Genomic DNA, 20,176 nt, shown 5'->3' on the forward strand with positions numbered 1-20,176 from the left:
TCTCTAATTCTATTTATTTATTTTAATGCCTGTTTTACTTATCCTGATGTGTACATATATCTCTAATTCTACTTATTTATATTGATGCTATTGATTCTTGCTTACTTGTTTTTGATGTTTATCTCCCCATTTCTAGACTGTGAGCCTGTTGTGGGCAGGGATTGTCTCTCTTTGTTGCTGAATTGTACTTTCCAAGAGCTTAGTACAGTGCTCTGCACACTGTAAGTGCTCAGTAAATACGACTGACTGAGTGGATTAGATGCTCTAAATCTACAATGAACATCTTTATACTTAGCCTAAAATTACCAGTACTTCCCAAGCACTTAGTACAGTGCTCTGCACACAGTAAGCGCTCAGTTAATACGATTGAATGAATGAATATTGATTTATGTTTGTGAATGGATCAACAACCTGTATTTAAACCATTTGCAATGGTATCCCAAATGCCGACACAGATTGATTTTTCTCAATTGATAAAGGTTGAGAAACCCTTACTTCGGGATTTTGGAAAATTCTATCAATTTGTATACTGTGCTCCTGAAAAGTCAACCTATTCCTGCCAATTTTTGGCTGTGCATCGGGTAAGATTTTACATGTATTAATGGCCCAATGGCATTTGACAGGAATGAACTTCAGTGACAGGGTTATCACTCTACCCGACCCCCACATCCCTGCTCAAACCAAGCAGAATATGTTTCCTTGGCCATGAAGTTAATAAACATAAATAGAAATAAGATAGGTATTCCTATCCTAGAGAAGCTGCGTGGCTTAGTGGAAAGAGCACAGGCTTTGGAGTTAGAGGTCATGGGTTCAAATTCCAGCTCCACCAATTATCAGCTGTGTGACTTTGGGCAAGTCACTTAACTTCTCTGTGCCTCAGTTCCCTCATCTGTAAAATGGGGATTAAGACTGTGAGCCCCATGTGGAACAACCTGATTACTTTGTATCCCCCCAGTGCTTAGAACTGTGCTTTGCACATAGTAAGTGCTTAACAAATACCATTATTATTATTATTATTCCTAAAATGGAAAGGTTACTGATTCTCAAAATGATCCTGGAAAAATGACTACACTGTATATGTGTATGATAACAAAGAGAACTGTATGAACACTACTAACATACTCTACTTAAGTCTCCCAAGTGCTCAGTACAATGCTTTGCACACAATAAGCTCTCAAAAATACCACTGACAGGTTAATGGCAAAGTAGATTAAGCATGCAAAATGAAGTTACTGTTGGATGCACAGAAATATCATATAGTGCTTAATTTTTCAATTTTCGACCATCATTTTTCGTAAATTATGTCAATGTCAGTAAAATAGTTTGAAAGTCAAGTAATTTATATTCATGCTGTTTGTTAAAAGTTTTTTTAGCTGTTGGCAAAATGCTGACGCTAGGTGGAGCTGACGTTATACATTCCAGATAGCTAAGTATTGAAACTGACAATTCAATCCTTTAAAACAAAATCAGTCAAAAATTCCAAGAAAATTATACTTTTTAATTATTTCTCCATAATACCCAGCTCTGTATCAAATACACCTGTAAATGTGGTGAACTACCCTTCAACACTTCTTTTCTAAGAGAAAAATGGCTGTGTTTTAAAATTTCTAGTGCTTATTCTGCCTGCTAAGTATACCTGGACTGTGAGCTCCAGGAGGGATAGGGACTGTGTCCAATCTGATTATACTTTATCTACCCAGTGGTTAGCGCCTATTAGGCACTTAAATACTGTCATCACTACATTAGGGCTAAGAAAAACTGGACCTGTGAGAAGTTGCATTTCCCACATGAAAATCCTATTTTCATTATACAAATTTGAATCCTTAATTTCAAAAAAGGTGAAGCTATAGATTAATTAATGCAAAATAATTGATTCAAAATATGCTAGCAGTCATTTTCCAAATTCATTTACAAACAATGAGTGTTGATCATGATGCAAAGCACCTTATTACTGTGGGGTAGAGCTCAGATGTATAAATGTAGACAATGTTGAAGGCAGCACTCACAGTCAATTTTCCACCCAAGGCTAACCACGTGGGGCTGACAAGAAAATCTGTGGAAAGAGAAAATGGAAGGCTACAATAAAATAAACCATGTTAACATTTTAGTCCAAACTTCATTGGAAAACATTTTTTCACGACTACTTCAGTACAGTACTCACTTGTTTGGTGCCATAGTAAAATAAAAATGGAAAAAAAATAGCTCCACAAGGGTGCATCTTTTCTGAACCCATTAGAGAATTTGGAACAGGATTGAAGAAACTGCTTTCCCTCTCCCACCGCCACCCACCCCACCCCACAAAAAAGCATATCCATTGATTAAAGAACACTGAACAAGGGAGACATTCAGTACACGCTTCTGTTCCACAAAATGAGAGGAGACAGCAATCAGGGCTGCCAATTACTGAGAATACTTTTCACAACTATGAATGAAAATGATGACTTTCTGACACCTTTACTACCAGACTTAGTGGAAGAGAGCAGGTATTCGTAGGGGGAAGGAAGGGTGGGAAAGATGTGGATTACTCTCCTGGGGCAGCTGGCCAGACTCAGGACAAACTTTACTTCCAGACATTGGCCTTACCAGCCTTTGTTTGACAAAGCAGCAGTGGCTATGGTGGCGGCAATGGCACTCCTGGGATTCCTGCAGCCGATATGCCAGTGTGATGGCAGCCCCCATTGCCGAACATCTGAGTATTTCTACTCCCTTTAAGGACACAACCTGTTTTAGTGTGTTCATGCAGATTATCTGTGAATGTACAAAAAGTTGGCAACCTCGAAGGCTCTCTCTTTAGATTCCATCTATGGACCACAGTCTACGTAGATTCCAGCTGGCTTGATCTCAATCCTCCTCATTAACAACCTACATTACTGTGCACTTAGAATACCCACTGGGGCACCCGTTGCTTACTGCTAACGAAAATGGCTAGCAAACAATACTTGCCCCATGTACTATCCCTCTGATCAAAAGTTAGTTTCACCACTCCTTCTTCTCAAAAGAGGAAAATGAGGCTTAGACCAATAATATTTTCCCAACACCTCTGGCTCCTAGTCCAGGGAATCCATGCATTGGGCCAGGATTCAGAAACCTTTTTCTGGTGACCCTTTCCATGCTTCATACTATGGACTAGACCAGAAAAGAGAGGGAGAAGGAAAGGGAGGGAGGGAGGGAATGAGCAATGCCTGCTTTCAACTTTCTGGTCATCAGGCTAATCCCTGGATGAAGCCTACTGGGCCTGGGAATCAGAGGACCTGGGATCTAATCCCGGCTCCACCATTTGCCTTCTGTGTGACTTTCAGCAAGTCACTTTACTTCTCTGTGCTTCACTTTATCTGTAAAATGGAGACTAAATATCAGTTCTCTATCTCTCTTAGACTGTGAGCCCCATGTAGTAAAAAGACTCTGTCTGACCTGATTATATTTAATCTACCCTAGTGCTCAATACAGTCTTGGCACAGAGTAAACATTTAAACAGCCACACTCATTATTGTTGTTGCTACTATTATTATCATTATTGTTATTATTAACCTCCCCTGCAAATTCAGACTTAAGAACAGGAACATGGTCATATGTGGAGCCCCACTATCTCTACCACCACGCAACCATCAGCACCAGCCCAGGGTTTGACAGTGTTCCCCCAGGCTGGACTCTAGCCCATTTGCTGCTGAGTTAAGCAAGCCATACTTGGCCCGAAGGCCCAGGTTGCTAACTCAGTGTAGGCCGATGAAGGGGCAGGAACAGATTAAATATTTCTGAAGCCATTAGTCTGTAAGCTCCTCCTTTAAATTGTAAGTTCACTGAGGACAGGGATCATGTCTACGAACTCTACTGAAATTGCAACCGCCCAAGCACTTAGTCCAGTGCTCGGCACACACTAAGCATCCAATAAATACCACTGATTGAAACATTCTGGGCCACCCTAGACTTAAACTAAAGTAATCCTTTCTTCTGAAGCATGCAGTGAGGCACGTGTACAGGGCTTATGAAGGAGAGGGGAGTTGGGGGCTGGGTCCCATAAGGTAGGGCCAGTGGTCTGAGATTGAGGGAAGATAGGAAAGAAATACATATCCACACACACATACAGAGGATTTACACAAAAATATGGTCCTGTCTCTCACACAAACTTACAAACTTTTCACACACATACCCACAACCTCCCCATGCTGGCCTGAAACGCTGACAAATACACACCAAATCCAAAAATCGAAATGTACTTGGCAGAGTGGTTCGGGGGTACAGCCAAGTGAAGCAGCAAGGCTGCTCCTCCACTGTGGCCATTTCCCTATCTCAAACAGCAATGGACCCTAGCCATGATCCTTCTCCACGAGGCTGTAAGCTCCTTGAGGACAGGGATTGTGTCTGCCAACATTATCTTACTGTACTCTCCCAAAAGTTAGTACAGTGTACTGCACAGAGTAAACACTCACTAAATGCCACTGATTGATTCTCCTGAGAAGTGCTGACATGGCCACCACTACTGCTACTGGGGTTTGATCCCTGGAGGCTTCTGGGAATGAGGGACTACATTCTAGATTGGAAGCCCTAGGGAGAAGATCCTGACAGCAGCAGCAGCAATGGTAATAGCAGCTCAAATTGTGAGGAAGAACAGGGGCAGATTTCCAACTGACATGGGTAAATGGCAGTGGGTGAATGGAGCAGTTGTATTGCCTTGTTTTTTCTCTCCCCTGCTGCTTAGGCCATGCCAAAAGAAGCCATCACTCCCATTGTTGTTTGGGGGTGTGGCAACAGCAGAAAAGAAAGCCAGAGTCACCACTATCACTACCCCACTGAATAGAAGGGCATCCTCATGGAATACTGCCAACCAGAATTTGGGTGCCAGGACAGGGGCCCAAATTTCATAATCGCCTGTTCTTACTGTGAAACATCAGATCAGTTTAGGCAGCTCTGAATGTATAAAGAAAATTCCTTTTGGATATCACCGTACTACCGATGGGTTTGTTTTATATCATGCAGCAATTCTGGGAAGATATTTGTCAAGGAAGTGAAAGATGGGATTTTCTCTGCATCTCTACGGGCAATTCTGGAAGGCAGATGAGACAATCTCCTCTAAACCTGTGTCATTTTGTTCATCCTCTAGGACCCTCCACTTTCACAGCTGCCTGTTTCTCAGATATCACAGGATGGTAGATTCTGATTGTCGGAGGGGACGGGGCCAATGAGGGGGGCAGGATGGCTTCTAAAACAACAGCCGCTGTCTAAGATCCTATACCTTCCTTGCATTGGCTCGCACTGTTACCATGCCAATTTGGCTGCTTTTATATGCAAACTGTTTTCCATCAAATGTTGGTTAATCCACTAGTGTGTTTGGACGTTAATGGATGGGAACAAACAATTCAGGCATTTGAAACCTAATTATTCTTTTAAACCCATTGTGAGAAATCAAGACTTGCTTTATTAGGCTGATTATTGCATCCCTTGGGATATTTTACAGTTTTATTTTTTTCCCCCTTCTTTACAGAAAAAATAACAGGGAGGTCAAATTCTACAAGGAACAAGCATTATATCATGCTGGGAAGTGAGTCACACTGCATCATCCGGAGAACTGAGTCAGGACTAAACTGACTCACATCTTTCTGAGCCAAAAACCTTTTCTGGTCATATCTTGCTGGAAAATGACTCACATTCTACCTTAACAAGCTCCTCTCCACATGAAATCCATTTGAAATTGAACTGGTTTATAAAATTTAACATCCCTATATGACCTGTGCTGATATTACCCATGAACAACATCTCATCATTGAAATACTCTGTGAAAATGCAAACTACCTGACTGTTTTTAGAAAATGTCAGAATCAGGCCATCATTCAATAGCATTTATGGAGCACTATTGTGTGCAGAGAACTGTATTAAGCACTTGGGAAAATGCAACAGAGTTGGTAGATAAGGTCCTTGCCCACAACAAGCTTATAGTCTAAAAGGGGAGACAAACATTAACTTAAATTACGGATATATACCTAAGTACTGTGGGGCTGAGGATAAAGTGAAAATCAAGTGTTTAAAGGATACAGATCCAAGTGCCTAGGCTATGCAGAATGGAGAGGGAGTGGGAAAATGTGGGGAAATGAGAGCTTAGTTGGATTTCTTAGTCAGGCTCCTTCTCTGCCTCCCACCCCCAAATGTGGGTGTTTCTCAGGGTTTATTTCTGGGTCCCCTTCTATTCTTCATCTACACTCACTCCCTTGGAGAACTCATTCACTCCCCTACCTCTCTTCCTCTCTGCAATCTTGTACTTCCCCCTTTCTTCAAGATCTCTCTACTTGGATGTCCTGCCATCACCTCCAACTTAACACGTCCTCCCCCTAACTTTTCCATCACTGCAGACAACACCACCATCCTTACTCGCTCATTGAATATCTATTCAATCTATCATTAAAGTCAGTTCAGCCTTCACAATATTGCTAAAATCTGCCCTTTCCTCTCCATCCAAACTGCTACCATGTTGGAGAAGCGTAGTGGATAGAGCATGGGCCTGGGCGTCAGGAGGTCTTGGGTTCTAATCCTGGCTCTGCCATTTGTCTGCTGTGTGGCCTTGGGCAAGTCATTTCACTTCTCTGGGCCTCAGTTACCTCATCTGTAAATTGGGTATTGAGATTGGGAGCCCCACAGGGGACGGACTCTCTCCAACCCAATTTACTTGTATCCACCCTAGTGCTTAGTACAGTGCCTGGCACATAGTTAAGCGCTTAACAAATACCATTATTATTATTATTGTTACCATTATTAACAATCCAAGCACTTATCCTAACCCGCCTTGATTACTGCAGCAGCCTCCTTGCTGGCCTCCCTGCCTCTTGTCTCTCCACACTCAAGTCCATATTTTACTCTGCTGTTCGGATCATTTTTCTTCAAAAACATTCAGTCTATGTTTCTCCACTCCTCAAGAACCTCCAGTAGTTGAACATCCACCTCCACAACAAACAGAAACTCCTTACCATCTGCTTTAAAGCATTCAATCACCCAGCTCCCTCCTATCTCACCTCGCTGTTCTCCTACTACAACTCATCCTGCACCCTTTGCTCCTCTAATGCCAATCTACATGCTGTACCTCGATCTCGTCTTTCTTGCTGCCAACCTCTCACCCATGTCCTGCCTCTGGCCTGGAACATGCTCCTTTTCCATATCTGACAGACAATTAATGCTCCTCACCTTCAAAGACTTATTGAAAGCACATTTCCTTCAAGAGGCCTTTCCTAAGCCCTCATTTCCTCTAGTCCCACTCCCTTCTGCATGGCCTTTACTTACGCCCTTTGCTCACCTCCTGCAAACCCGCCCCTAGCCCCACAGCACTTATGTACATATCTGTTATTTATTTATATTGAGGTCTGTCTCCGCCCCTACACTGTAAATTCTCTGTGGGCAGGAAATATGTCTGTTACATCGTTGCGCTGTACTCTCCCAAGAGCTTAGTACAGTGCTCTGTACACAGTCAGTGCTCAATAAATATGACATTGATTGATAGAAGGCCTCATGGAGGAGATGTGATTTTAATGATTTTTGAAGGTGGGGACAGTGGTGGTCAGTCACATTTGAAGGTGGAGGGAGTTCCAGGCTAGAGGGAGAAGCAGCATGGCTTAGTGGAAAGAGCATGGTTTGGGAGTCAGAGGTCATGGTCCAGCTCCGCCACTTGTCAGCTGTGTGACTTTGGGCAAGTCACTTAATTTCTCTGAGCCTCAGTTACCTCATTTGTAAAATGGGGATTAAGACTGTGAGCCCCACGTGGAACAACCTGATCACCTTGCAACCTCCCCAGCGCTTAGAACAGTGCTTCGCACATAGTAAGCACTTATCAAATGCCATCATTATTATTATTATTATATGGGCAAGGGGTCAACAGCGAGATAGATAATATCGAGGTACAGTGAGTAATTTGGTGTGACAGAAGCAAAGTGTGCACTGTGTTGAGGTGGGAAATCAGAGAGGTAGGTCAGCAGGGGTGAGCTGATTGAATGCTTCAAAGCCATTGGTAAGGAATTTTGTTTGATGCGGAGGACGATGGGCAATCACTGGAGGTACCTGAGGAGTTGGGTGACATGGACTGAACTTTTTTTTAGAAAAATGATCTGGGCAGCAGAGTTTAAGAATGGACTGGGGTGGAAAGAGACAGGAGTCAGGGAAGTCAGCAAGGAGACTGATGCAGTAGTCAAGGAGAGATAGAAAGTGCTTGGTTCAGTGTAGTAGCAGCTTGGATGGAACAGAAGGGGAGGATTTCAGTGATGTTGTTAACACAGAACAGGATCCAGTGACAAATCATGGCATAATGGATAGAGCACGCACCTGGGAGTCAGTAGATCAAGGGTTCTAATCCCAGCCCTGCCACTTTGCTGTATGCCCTTGGGCAAGTCACTTCACTTCTCCGTGCCTCAGTTACCTCATCTGTAAAATGGGGTCTGCCCCAAGTGGGACAGGGACTGTGTGTCACCCAATCTGCTGGTATCCACCCCAGTGCTTAGTACAGTGTACATGGCACATAGTAAGCATTTAACAAATACTATTATAATAAAAATACGTTGACTTCGTGGGTTCAACGAGAGAGGCGAGTCAACAATGATGCCAAGGTCACAGGCTGGTGGCACCGTCTTCAGCAATAAGGAAGTCAGGGGGAAGACAGGGTTTGGATGGGGAGATGAATTCTGTTTTGGACTTTAAGTCTGAGGTATTGGTGGAACATCCAAGTTCTGAAGGCAGGAGGAAATGAGAGAGTGCAGAGAAGGAGAAAAGTCAGGACTGGAGAGGTAGATTTGGGAATCATCTCGACAGAGACTAGTTGATGCCATGGGAGTGAATGAGTTCTCCAAAGGAGCAGATGTAGCTGGAGAACCTGTTAGCTTATTCATTCATTCAATCGTATTTATTGAGTGCTTACTGTGTGCCGAGCACTGTACTAAGCACTTGGGAAGTACAAGTTGGCAACATATAGAGATGGTCCCTACCCAACAGCAGGCTCACAGTCTAGAAGGGGGAGACAGAAAACAAAACAAAACATATTAACAAAATAAATAGAATAAATATGTACAAGTAAAATAAATAGAGTAATAAATACGTACAAACACATATACATATATACAGGTGCTGTGGGGAGGGGAAGGAGGCAAGGCAGGGGAATGGGGAGGAGGGGTAGGGGGAGAGGGAGAGGAAGGAGGGGGCTCAGTCTGGGAAGGTCTCCTGGAGGAGGTGAGCTCTCAGTAGGGCTTTGAATATATCTATTCTATTTATTTTATTTTGTTAGTATGTTTCGTTTTGTTCTCTGTCTCCCCCTTTTAGACTGTGAGCCCACTGTTGGGAAGGGACTGTCTCTATATGTTGCCAACTTGTACTTCCCAAGCGCTTACTACAGTGCTCTGCACACATGTAAGCGCTCAATAAATACGATTGATGATGATGATGATGATTTGAAGGGAGGAAGAGAAGTTTATTGTGGCAGGGAACATGTCTACCAACTCTGTAGTACTGTATTCTCCCAAGTGCTTAGTACAGTGCTCTGCACACAGTAAGGACTCAATAAATATGATTGATTGATTAACTGATTGACTAAGAACACAAGGGGACCCAGACCTGAGCCTTGTGGAACACCCACAGTTACAGAGTCGGAGGCAGAGAAGGAGCCTGAGAAAGAGATTGAGATCGTGTGATCAGAGATATTAGGGGGAGAAACAGGAGAGGACAGTGTCAGTGAAGCCAAGGCTGGATAATGTTTCCAGGACAAGGGGATGGACCACAGTAGTAAAGGCAGCTAAGAGGTCAAGGAAGATTAGGATGGCGTAGAGGCAATTGGATTTTGCAAGAAGAAGGTCATTGGTGACCTTGGAGAAGGCATTTTCTGTGGAATGAAGGGGAAGGAAGCCAGCAAGGAACACCCCCAATAGAACCTATGTTAAAATAGAAAGTTGGAATAAAAATAAAATATACAAATTTGGCAGCTGCTGCAGATTATCACCATTTTAATGCCAGTTTTGAAGATGACCTTACATAAAACAACATATTTATTTTAAAATATGGAAATTGGAAAGTACTGAACAAGGGTTGCAGCTCCAAAACCTCTTAAAACAAGATGAAATGAGATGTTCTTCAAGAACTCTGAAAATGCAATTATCAAATTTTAAAAAAGATTATTTTTAAAAATGTATACCCTAATTTGACATCAATTTTACCATAAGAACCTAGGACTATATTAAAAGGTCTTGTTTTAACCTAGCATTAAAAAACATGATAAATTTCAGGTCAATGAACACCATTTATATTTTCTGCCTCTTCCATTTTTAATGAGTTTCCCAAAAAGTGTCACGGGTTTCGTAGCATTTCAACCAATTAGGGGAAAAGCCCACTTACTCAACATATTTTATACCTACCTGAGTTCTCAGGTAAAAATGTGGAAAATATGCAGGCAAATCCAGCAAAAGTGAGAAAAGTGGCAGTGGTTTTTTGTCTTCCTGCCCTAGAAGGAAAGGAGTAGATGGCTGATTGTCCATAAATTAGGCACTCAGAGTTCTGGCAAAGTAAGTTATAAACACTCTGGACCTCTCATTGCTCTGGAGTGAGTCAGGAAAATTTCTCAAGCTGACCAGATAGAACTATGTCTAAGTCTACATTTTGAACAGTATGCTCTATTAATTCTATTACTTGACACAAATTACTTACTAATAGTCTCTTTCCCACATTGCTACACTACCATTACTGTTCATTCAATCTTATTTATTGAGCGCTTACTGTGTGCAGAGCACCGCACTAAGAAAGGTATTGCACTACAAGTCTCCAGGTTCAGAGACCTTCCTCCTATTTTTCTAGAAAGAGTTGTATGTGCATAGGCTAGTCTTTAATTTTCATCCATTCTAATCAGTTTTTCCTCCCAAGGAGATATTCTTAGGAAAAAAATGGTTTCAAAAATACTTACAAATTCACCACTAAATGGTGCAAAATGAATATAAAACTATGAAGATTGTGACGTTTATCCATGGGGCTTAATCGGGCATATGGAAAACAAAGTTTCCTTGAGACAGCCTTGTCCAATTCTACTACCCCATACTGCCATATCATGGGACTCATACATGTTTTAATAATGAATTGTGTACTGAAGACGTTAGACAAAAAGATCCTTTACCATGGTGTCAAATGGAGAGACTACTGATGGAGTTCTTAACTTTAGGTTATGAACTTTAGATAAGCCCTTTGAGTTACTGTTGTCAGTAAGTGACTCTTAATTGAGCAAGAGAACTGTTTGGACCTATCACCTTAAAATAAAGGGGATGAAACCTCACAAATAAAAATGGACCTTAACTTTAGAGTTATCCCTTCACATAAACAAGGGCTACCCCCATTTCTGATTGTGTGTTGTGGGCAAGGGATATGCCTGTTATATTGTTGTTTGTACTCTCCCAAGTGCTTAGTACAGTGTCCTGCACAAGGTAAACCCTCAATATATACAAATGATTGATTGACTGATTGAAAGCCACCTTGGCTTATTCATTTTGATTGCTCTACTTCTAAACACATTAGATCTCCCAAGTTAAAGTATAAACTCTTTTTAGACAGAGAATGTGCCAATTTTCTGTATTTCCTCATTGTGCTTTTTGACAGTTTTTGTACTTCCAAAGGACTGGGTACAGTGCATTTCACCTAGTGGGTGCTTGATGACTGCTATTACTACTATTAATTAATGATGGCATTTTGTTAAGCGCTATGTGCAAAGCACTGTTCTAAGTGTTGGAGAAGTTAGAAGGTGATCAGGTGATTATCAGGCAAAAATTCCTCACCCTCGGCTTCAATGCTCTCCATCACCTCGCCCCCTTCTACCTCACCTCCATTCTCTCCTTCTACAGCCCAGCCCGCACCCTCCACTCCTCTGCCGCTAATCTCCTCACTGTGCCTCGTTCTCACCTGTCCCGCCATCGACCCCCAGCCCACGTCATCCCGCTGGCCTGGAATGCCCTCCCTCCGCACATCCACCAAGCTAGCTCTCTTCTTCCCTTCAAAGCCCTACTGAGAGCTCACCTCCTCCAGGAGGCCTTCCCAGACAGAGCCCCCTCCTTCCTCTCCCCCTCCTCCCTCTCCCCCTCTTCCCATCCCCCAGGCCTTACCTCCTTCCCCTCCCCACAGCACCTGTATATATGTATATATGTTTGTATATATTTATTACTCTATTTATTTGTTTTACTTGTACATATTTATTCTATTTATTTTATTTTGTTAATATGTTTTCTTTTGTTGTCTGTCTCCCCCTTCGAGACTGTGAGCCCACTGTTGGGTAGGGACCATCTCTACATGTTGCCAACTTGTACTTCCCAAGCGCTTAGTACAGTGCTCTGCACACAGTAAGCGCTCAATAAATACGATTGAATGAATGAATGAAAGGTTGTCCCACGTGGGGCTCACAGTCTTAATCCCCATTTTACAGATGAGGTAAAAGGCACAGAGAAGTTAAGTGACTTGCCTGAAGTCACAGAGCTGATAAGTGGCAGAGCTGAGATTATTTAATGCCACATTGGCACTACTATTACTTAATGCTACACTGGCACCCCACTCTACTACTACTACTAGTACTACTACTACTACTACTACTACTAATAATAATAATAATGATAATAATGATAGTGATAACAAGAAGAAGAAGGCTGGTCTTATCACCCAATTCTTTTTTCTTCATTTATGCTTTATGGCATCATTGGACAGTTTACTGCCTAAGTGGCAGTCTTCAGCCTTGCAATGCTAATGAAATCTTTGATTTTAAGTTTTCCCGTGTGGCAGATATTCAAACTTGGACTTCTTCAGGCTTAATTTAAGTCCACAGAGGTTTACTGACTTTGCACAGCTTTTCAAAATTATCTGCATTACCTACTTGCTTCCAGGGCAGAGTTATAAGTATATAATAACTCCTGGATCATGAGCTCCCAGATTTCTGGCAACGTCCATATGCATTACTAGGAGAAGGAGTTTTGAATATTACACACATACCCATAGCCCTAATGATGGATATCAAGAAGGGCAGCTACAAACTGTTCCTCAAAATATCTTAGGTTGCCATCATCAGAGACAAAATACCAGGCTAGTTAACTGGTTTGACTTGGTAAAGGGTTTACTATGTTCTTGAAACTTGTTGATTTGGAAGCTTTTCCAAAAGACTCAGGAGAGAATTCTGCCATCAGCACTAGGTTCCTTGTTTTATCTTCAAGCATGGCTTGAATAAAATTAGTCTTGCTACACAATCCTGCTTCACTGCTCTGATAATAGGATGTGACCTGTCACCTTTAATTCTGGTGTGACCTGTAACGGTATTATGGAGTAAACTTTGGATCTTTTCAGGACTCTCAAACAGTCTATTGATGGGATCAAATATTTTGGTCAGAAAAGTGACTACAGCACAGACAACTTGGCATTCCTACATTTGTTCCTATTTTGTAAGCCTGCAGCCAAGATCATGTCAATAAATATTGGCTCAGTTCACTGAACAAAAATGCCATTCATCAGTGCTCTTTGTGGGTTATCTTTGGCTCATCTCTTTGCTTGAAATCTTATCTCATTATTTCACCACCTTCCACTTATTTGTTGGCTCACTATTACATTCACTCCTGTAGCAGAGCAGCATATCTCAAAAAAAAAAAAGAAAAGAAGAAGAAGAAGGTGATAAGGCAGAGGGGGAAGTCTAGGAAGGTGATTTCTCCACTTTCTTGATCCCTGTAAGTCAAAATTTCTAACTGACCAAATGAATTGATTGCAAACAATACGATGTAGACAACGGGTACATAAAGGGTAGCACTTCTGTTTTCCGGCCCCCTTCATGTAAAACAGGGGATTTCTAATTGAGAAATCATATCAGAAATCAAACTAACCAAAATAAATGATTCCAAACAATGCCCAGGGGCAGGCTGGGGGAAGAGCTAAGTGGCTCCCTGATCTTTTAACAGCCTAGATGTTGAGGAGACCTGGCACTCACCCGGCCTGTGACTTTGGCCAGGGCATTGAGCCTCGGTGTCCTAATTTGTAAAGTGTAGCTTAAACTATCAACTTACCTCAGAGAGAGAATTGATTACTGTAATAAACATCACTGCAAAATATTTATGTAAATGAACATTCCTGATATATTCTTAACGCCCATCTATTAAAGAATAAAATGACATTTGAATTCAGCCCTGCAGAGAGCTGTTTGCCCAGCTACTTATCTGGAGATGGAAATAATTTATGGCAGGCCAGTGACAAATATTGTTTGCTTTGTTTATTTCATTATCTGGTTAACCCATATTATGGAAATGATTTTTGGCAGGCCAGTGACAAATATTGTTTGCTTTGTTTATTTCATTATCTGGGTAACCCATATTATGATAACTTGATAAACTTTCCAATTTATAGTGATGACTGATTTAGAGTTGGCCACCCAGGCTTATGACACATACAGATATGAACTTTAGATTCCAAGCCCAGATAAGTCCCAGAGCCAACCAGCAATATCCTTAATAGGTTTCCCTAAGTACCCAACTCCCCACTCAGTGCTATATCTGTTGTTCAGTTGGGCTTACTTCAGTCCAAATACCTATTGGATACCAAGACTGGAGCCACCATAGCTCTGCAACTAGTGTGTTATGTGACCTTGGTTAAATCACTTAACTTCTCTGTGCCTCAATTCCTTCATATGTAAATTGGGGATTAAATACCTTTTAATCCCTCTTCTTAGACCATAAACCCTAAGTGGGCAGGGACTGTGTCCAACCTGATAATCTTGTGTCTACCCCGGATTTTCCCACTGTGGACTGTAAGTTCCTTGTGGGCAGGGATCATCTCTACCAACTCTATTATATTGTACTTTCCTAGGTGCTGAGTACCGTGCCCTCCCCAAAGTAAGCAGTCAATAAATACCACTGATTGACACAGAGTAACTACTTAAATATCACAATCAGTATTATTATTATTGTGATTATCAACAATCATAATAACAATAATAAGATGGGGCTCTGAATCTCACCTGCAGAGGAGTACCAGGAGGTGAGATGTAACCACAACTGAATTAATGGCAACTGGAATCAATACATGCTCATCTTCACCTAACTGAGAGAAGCAGTGTGACCTAGAGAGAGGACACAGGTCTAGGAGTCAGAGGACCTGGGTTCTATCCCCTGCTCTGCCACTTGTCTGTTGCGTGATTTAGAGAAAGTCACTTCACTTCTCTGTGTCTCAATTACCTCATCTGTAACATGGGGATTAAGACTTTGAGCCCCACATTGGATTGTGTCCAACCTGGTTATATTGTATCTATGCCAGTGCATAGTACAGTGCCTGGCACATAGTAAACCCTCAACAAATGCTACTTGAAAAAAAAAAAGTACTACCGTGCATTTATGTCATCCCCATTAGATTTCAATCACCTTGAAGACAGTGATCCTTCCATGTATTACTTCAATATATTTTCCAAGGGCCTAACAAAATACTCTGTGTATAATAGGTGTTTCTTGTGACTGAAAGCATGTTGTGATTGAGAAGTAGTGTGGCCTAGTGGATAGAGTACGGTCCTTGGAGTCAGAAGGAACTGGGTTCTAATCCCAGCTCTGCCACTTATCTTCTGTGCAAACTTGAGCAAGTCACTTAACTTCTCTGTGCCTCAGTTACCTCATCTGTAAATTGGGATGGAGACCGGGAGCCCCATATGGGACAGGGACTGAGCTCAACCCGATTAACTTGTATCTACCCCAGCACTTGGTACAGGGCCTGGCACATAGTAAGCCCTCTACAAACACCACAAATATTATTATCATTGAAAGGTCCTACTTGTCCTCATTCTTCCCTCCTATCATGCACCACCCTCTCCATCACCACTTCAGCACACCAACTAGGCCCAATCTCATTCATCCTCTTTGCTTCCCCCTCAATAATGAAGAAACTTCCCTAAACTTGTGAATTTTTTTTAAGTTTTTATTCATGTTGAAAACGTGTTCCCCAACCTGGGTGTAATTATCAGTATTGGTCTTTTCTGTGTTGCCTGACTGGACTGAAAGCCCCTCAAGGGCAGGCACACTGTCTACATAATCAAAAGCAGCGCACCTGGCACTGCCCCTGGTGCAGAGTAAGGAGGTACCACTACATTCAGGCTGCTGATGACGGTGGCAATGACAGTGGGTCTAGGCTTATCTATAAAAAAGGAATAAAGCTGCTCACTTGGTAAAGGCCTTACTTAAATTTTTCAGGTCAACAGGTTTTGTATTCAGTTTCACTTATGGCCTGAACGACCTGAAGGACTTTTCACATTACTCACTCCTTTCTATCAAGAAAGATCAGGCCCGGTATTTTTGAGCTTCTCAGAAAAAAAGGTCCATCAATTAATCAGTGGTATTTATTGAGCACTTACTGTTTGCAGAACACTGTACTGAGCACTTGGGAAACTACAATGTAATAGAGTTGGTAGATGTGATCCCTGCCCACAAGGAGTTTACAGGCTTACACTGGGAGACAGACATTAAAATAAATTACACTTAGGGGAAATAGTAGAGTGTAAGAATATGGACATAAGTGCTGTGGGACTAGGGTGACCATCAATCAATCAATTGTACTTATTGAGGACTTACTGTCCTGCATTAATCATAAGATTGACTGCACACTGATTATAGATAACCAACATTCACTTGGAATAATACGTACCAGGACTTCTCAATAAAGAATATGCAGAGAGGGAATGCTGGGACTTCCACAAGGCCATAAAGAGCTATATTTATATACAAATTTCCTTTTAGCTCACCAGCATTCAGGGTAAGACCATAATACACCAGACTGCAGACATACCTGTAAATATCCAAAATGGCTTAATTCATTTTGATATTATGATATATTACTAACATGTAAACATAACAATAATAATAATAGTATTTGTTAAGTGCTTACTATTTGCTAGACACTGCATTTAAGCGCTAGGGTGGATGCAAGCAGATCAGGATGGACATGGTCCCTGTCCTGCATGGGACTCATAGTCTTATTCCCCATTTTACAGGTGAGGTCACTGTGGCACAGAGAAGTGAAATGACTTGCCCAAGGCCACACAGCAGACAAGTGACAGAGACAGGATTAGAACCCACAAACTTCTGACTCCCCAGACTGTGCTCTACCCACTATGCCATGCTTTGACTAGTAAAATTATGATTTAGGTTGTCTGGTTGTTAAGGATCCTTTAAGTGACCATTTCAAATGAAATTCAAACCCCTACCTCACCATATGCCCTGCTTTGGTCTGGCTGGAACCCAGGGTCACAAGAGGTTTTGGAGAAGGGATGAGATGAGGGGATAAAGGCGAATGTCTTTCTCCAGTAGATCAGAGTCACTGGTCCTCTATATCAATACAGAAGGTCCTGCTGGCCAACTCCCTGTTTCTTGGTAAGCTCCCTGAGGGTGAGGACCATATCTACCAACTGTACTGTATTCTCCCAAGCGCTTAGCATAGCACTCTGCACAAAGCAGGTGCTCAATAACTACCATCAGTTGATTGACTGATACTCCTTCACTATCTGACCCGATGCCTTGTTATCTAAAATTAAGCAGTGTTTGCTACAAATCAGCCAAAAGCATGCGTGGAGGAGAAAAGTCCAGTGTTAAGAGGTCATTATATATGCAGATCACATAAAGGTTAGAGAACCACCACTACATGCTACTAATTTAAGTCATACAAATTATTCTAGGACCAGCTAGATAATGATTTTAGAAATTTCACTCAACACCAACATAATATAGACCCAGTCTGATGTAACATATTTTCACTACCCATTTTGGCTGTGATGCCATTAAAAGATTAGGAAATATCCATCTGATGACATGAGCCTGCTTGGATGCAATGAGCTCTGCTATTGAAAGACATGATTTGTGCACATTCACACAGCTTGGAAACTGAGAACTATAATGGGAGTTTACCATAATGCAGGGTTTCACAAGAACACAATCCCCTGTATTATAAGAGAACTAGGTGTACAACTTACAACATCCTCCCTAGAGAGGAGAGGAATTATGAGTAACAGCCAATGGGAAAAAAAAGCTATGAGCAAAGATTCTAGCCAAACTGGCTTCAGATCTTAGTTCTAGGAACATTGCTGTGTTCAGAAAAGACTAGTGCAACTTATTTTTCCACAGTCAATGATCATGTCAAGAGACTACCAGAGAAAAAAGAATTTCTTCTCCAAGGGAAGCTAAAGCCAAGGGTAATCGTACATAAGAATTAATAAAATCATAGAAGCTGTACAATGATGGGAAAAAATAACCTTTTGTTTGGATTTCATCAGAATTTTCTTCTGGCAAACTGTAGCACACATTAAAATTAAACAGAACATATGGCATTAATTGCGCTATTCACACAACTCATTGCCATTTGTTGTGGGTTTTCTTTGGTTTTCAAGACTTATGTGACAGTTTTAAACCTTGTGAATAGTAATACCCTGGTATATAGCACCCCTCCATCTTTCCCCTCCTGAACTCAAACCAAGCAGAGAATCATCGTCGTTGGTGGCCATCAGCAAATTCCATTTGCTCCTCTAAAAGAAGTACACATGGGAGTAGTCACAAAGGGTGAGAAATAACTGTTACTGTGACACTATCAGTATCACCAGTAGTGGGCAACTATGACCCCAACCCAACTTGCATAAATCCATTGAAGAACCCAATTGTATTCCTCTATGGTTCTTGAGACCCAATCTCATTCACTTGCATTTTACTACCCTGCCCACCCTCCTGCTATGAAGAGACAGAAGAGGGTTCATTGGTTTAGAAGAAGCATGGTCTAGTGCAAAGAGTATGGGCCCCTGGATCATTCTAATCCCAACTCTGCCACTTGCTGGCAACCCTGGTCAAGTCACTTCTTTGTATCTCAGTTTCCTCATCTGCAAAATGGAAATGAAATACCTGTTTTCCCTCTCACATTATGAACCTCATGTGGGACAGGGTCTGTGTTCAACCTGATGACATATCTACCCCAGTGTTTAGTATAGTGCTTGGCACATAGTAAGTGCTTAAGAAATATCAATCAATCAATCAAATTTATTGAGCGCTTACTGTGTGCAGAGCACTGTACTAAGCACCTTTGAGAGTACACTAGAGTTGGTAGACATGCTCCCTGGCCACCAGGAACTTGCAGATATTATTACTATTATTATTATTATTGCAAGAAACTTGAAAAATGATCCTCAGCAATATCTCTTTGGGGTTCAAAACATTTCTCATCTGTTAACTCACTGACTCATGAACCACAGCAATGGACTCATTTCACAGATGGGAAAACCGGGCCACAGAGCCTGATTCATTTGCTCAAGTTCATGCAGTTTCATTCTTGGAAAAGCCAAGAACAAAGCCTGAATTTTCTGAATTCTGGTTCATCCAATCCTTCTACCAGACCACTCAGTTCCCCAACAATTTAGATGAGCTCAGCTTCATCAAAAAGTAATTACATCATCACAGGAATCCATTTTCATTCCTTTTTGCATGATTTAGAAGCAGTGTAACCTAATTGATAAAGCATTGCTGAAGTCAAAGGACCTGGATTCTAATCCCAACTCTTCTACTTGCCTCCTGTGTGACCTTGGACAAGTCACTGATGCATGATTTAGAAGCAGTGTAGTCTAATGGATAAAGTATAGCCGGGAGTCAAAGGACCTGGATTCTAATCCCAACTCCTTCACTGGCCTTCTGTGTGACCTTGGACAAGTCACTACTTCCCTGTGGCTCAGTTTCCTCATGTATTAAATGGGGATTAAGTACTTGGCCTCCCTCTCCCTTTGGCTGTGAACCCTATGTCACACAAGGCCTATATCCAACCTGATTATGTTGTATCTAACTCCCGCACTTAGTACAATGCTGGTCATAGAATTACTGCTTAATACCCCATTTTTTCTTATTATTAACATTATTATTCTATTTTCATCCCCTGAAACTATTAACCAACTCAACAGTTTTATTTGAAAATGTGTGTGTGCGTGTATGTACACAGATTAAACTGGCTCTTACTCAATGACTGCTGAGTGCTCTGACCAGCATTCAGAAGGTTTCAAAGCAACACCTGGTTAGGAAAATTGCGCTATGGAAAAAAAAGGAGAAAGAGGAGAAGGGAAGTGAAGAAAGGAACTGCAGAGGTAGGAAGTCCAGGGCCCAAGAGCCTGGAGGCATCAGAATAGTTGGAGAGGTGAGCAATTCAGCTGTCCCCTGGGGGACAC

At 41.7% G+C, this 20,176-nt stretch overlaps 1 protein-coding gene across 1 annotated transcript in view; it reads right to left on the bottom strand.

The window, feature by feature from the left end:
- The window catches only part of LOC119925208 (solute carrier family 22 member 15-like), a 77,732-nt gene that overhangs the window by 13,023 nt on the left and 44,533 nt on the right, over positions 1–20,176 (bottom strand). The window contains exons 7-9 of the mRNA XM_038743301.1: positions 16,636–16,776; positions 10,368–10,453; positions 1,945–2,053 (exon numbers count right to left, since the gene is read on the bottom strand). Of these exons, the coding sequence (XP_038599229.1) occupies positions 1,945–2,053; positions 10,368–10,453; positions 16,636–16,776 (336 nt within the window). The remainder of the gene's footprint in view (positions 1–1,944; positions 2,054–10,367; positions 10,454–16,635; positions 16,777–20,176) is intronic.

This window comes from Tachyglossus aculeatus, chromosome 3, assembly GCF_015852505.1.
Source record: "Tachyglossus aculeatus isolate mTacAcu1 chromosome 3, mTacAcu1.pri, whole genome shotgun sequence".
In the NCBI taxonomy this organism is placed as follows: Eukaryota; Metazoa; Chordata; class Mammalia; order Monotremata; family Tachyglossidae; genus Tachyglossus; species Tachyglossus aculeatus.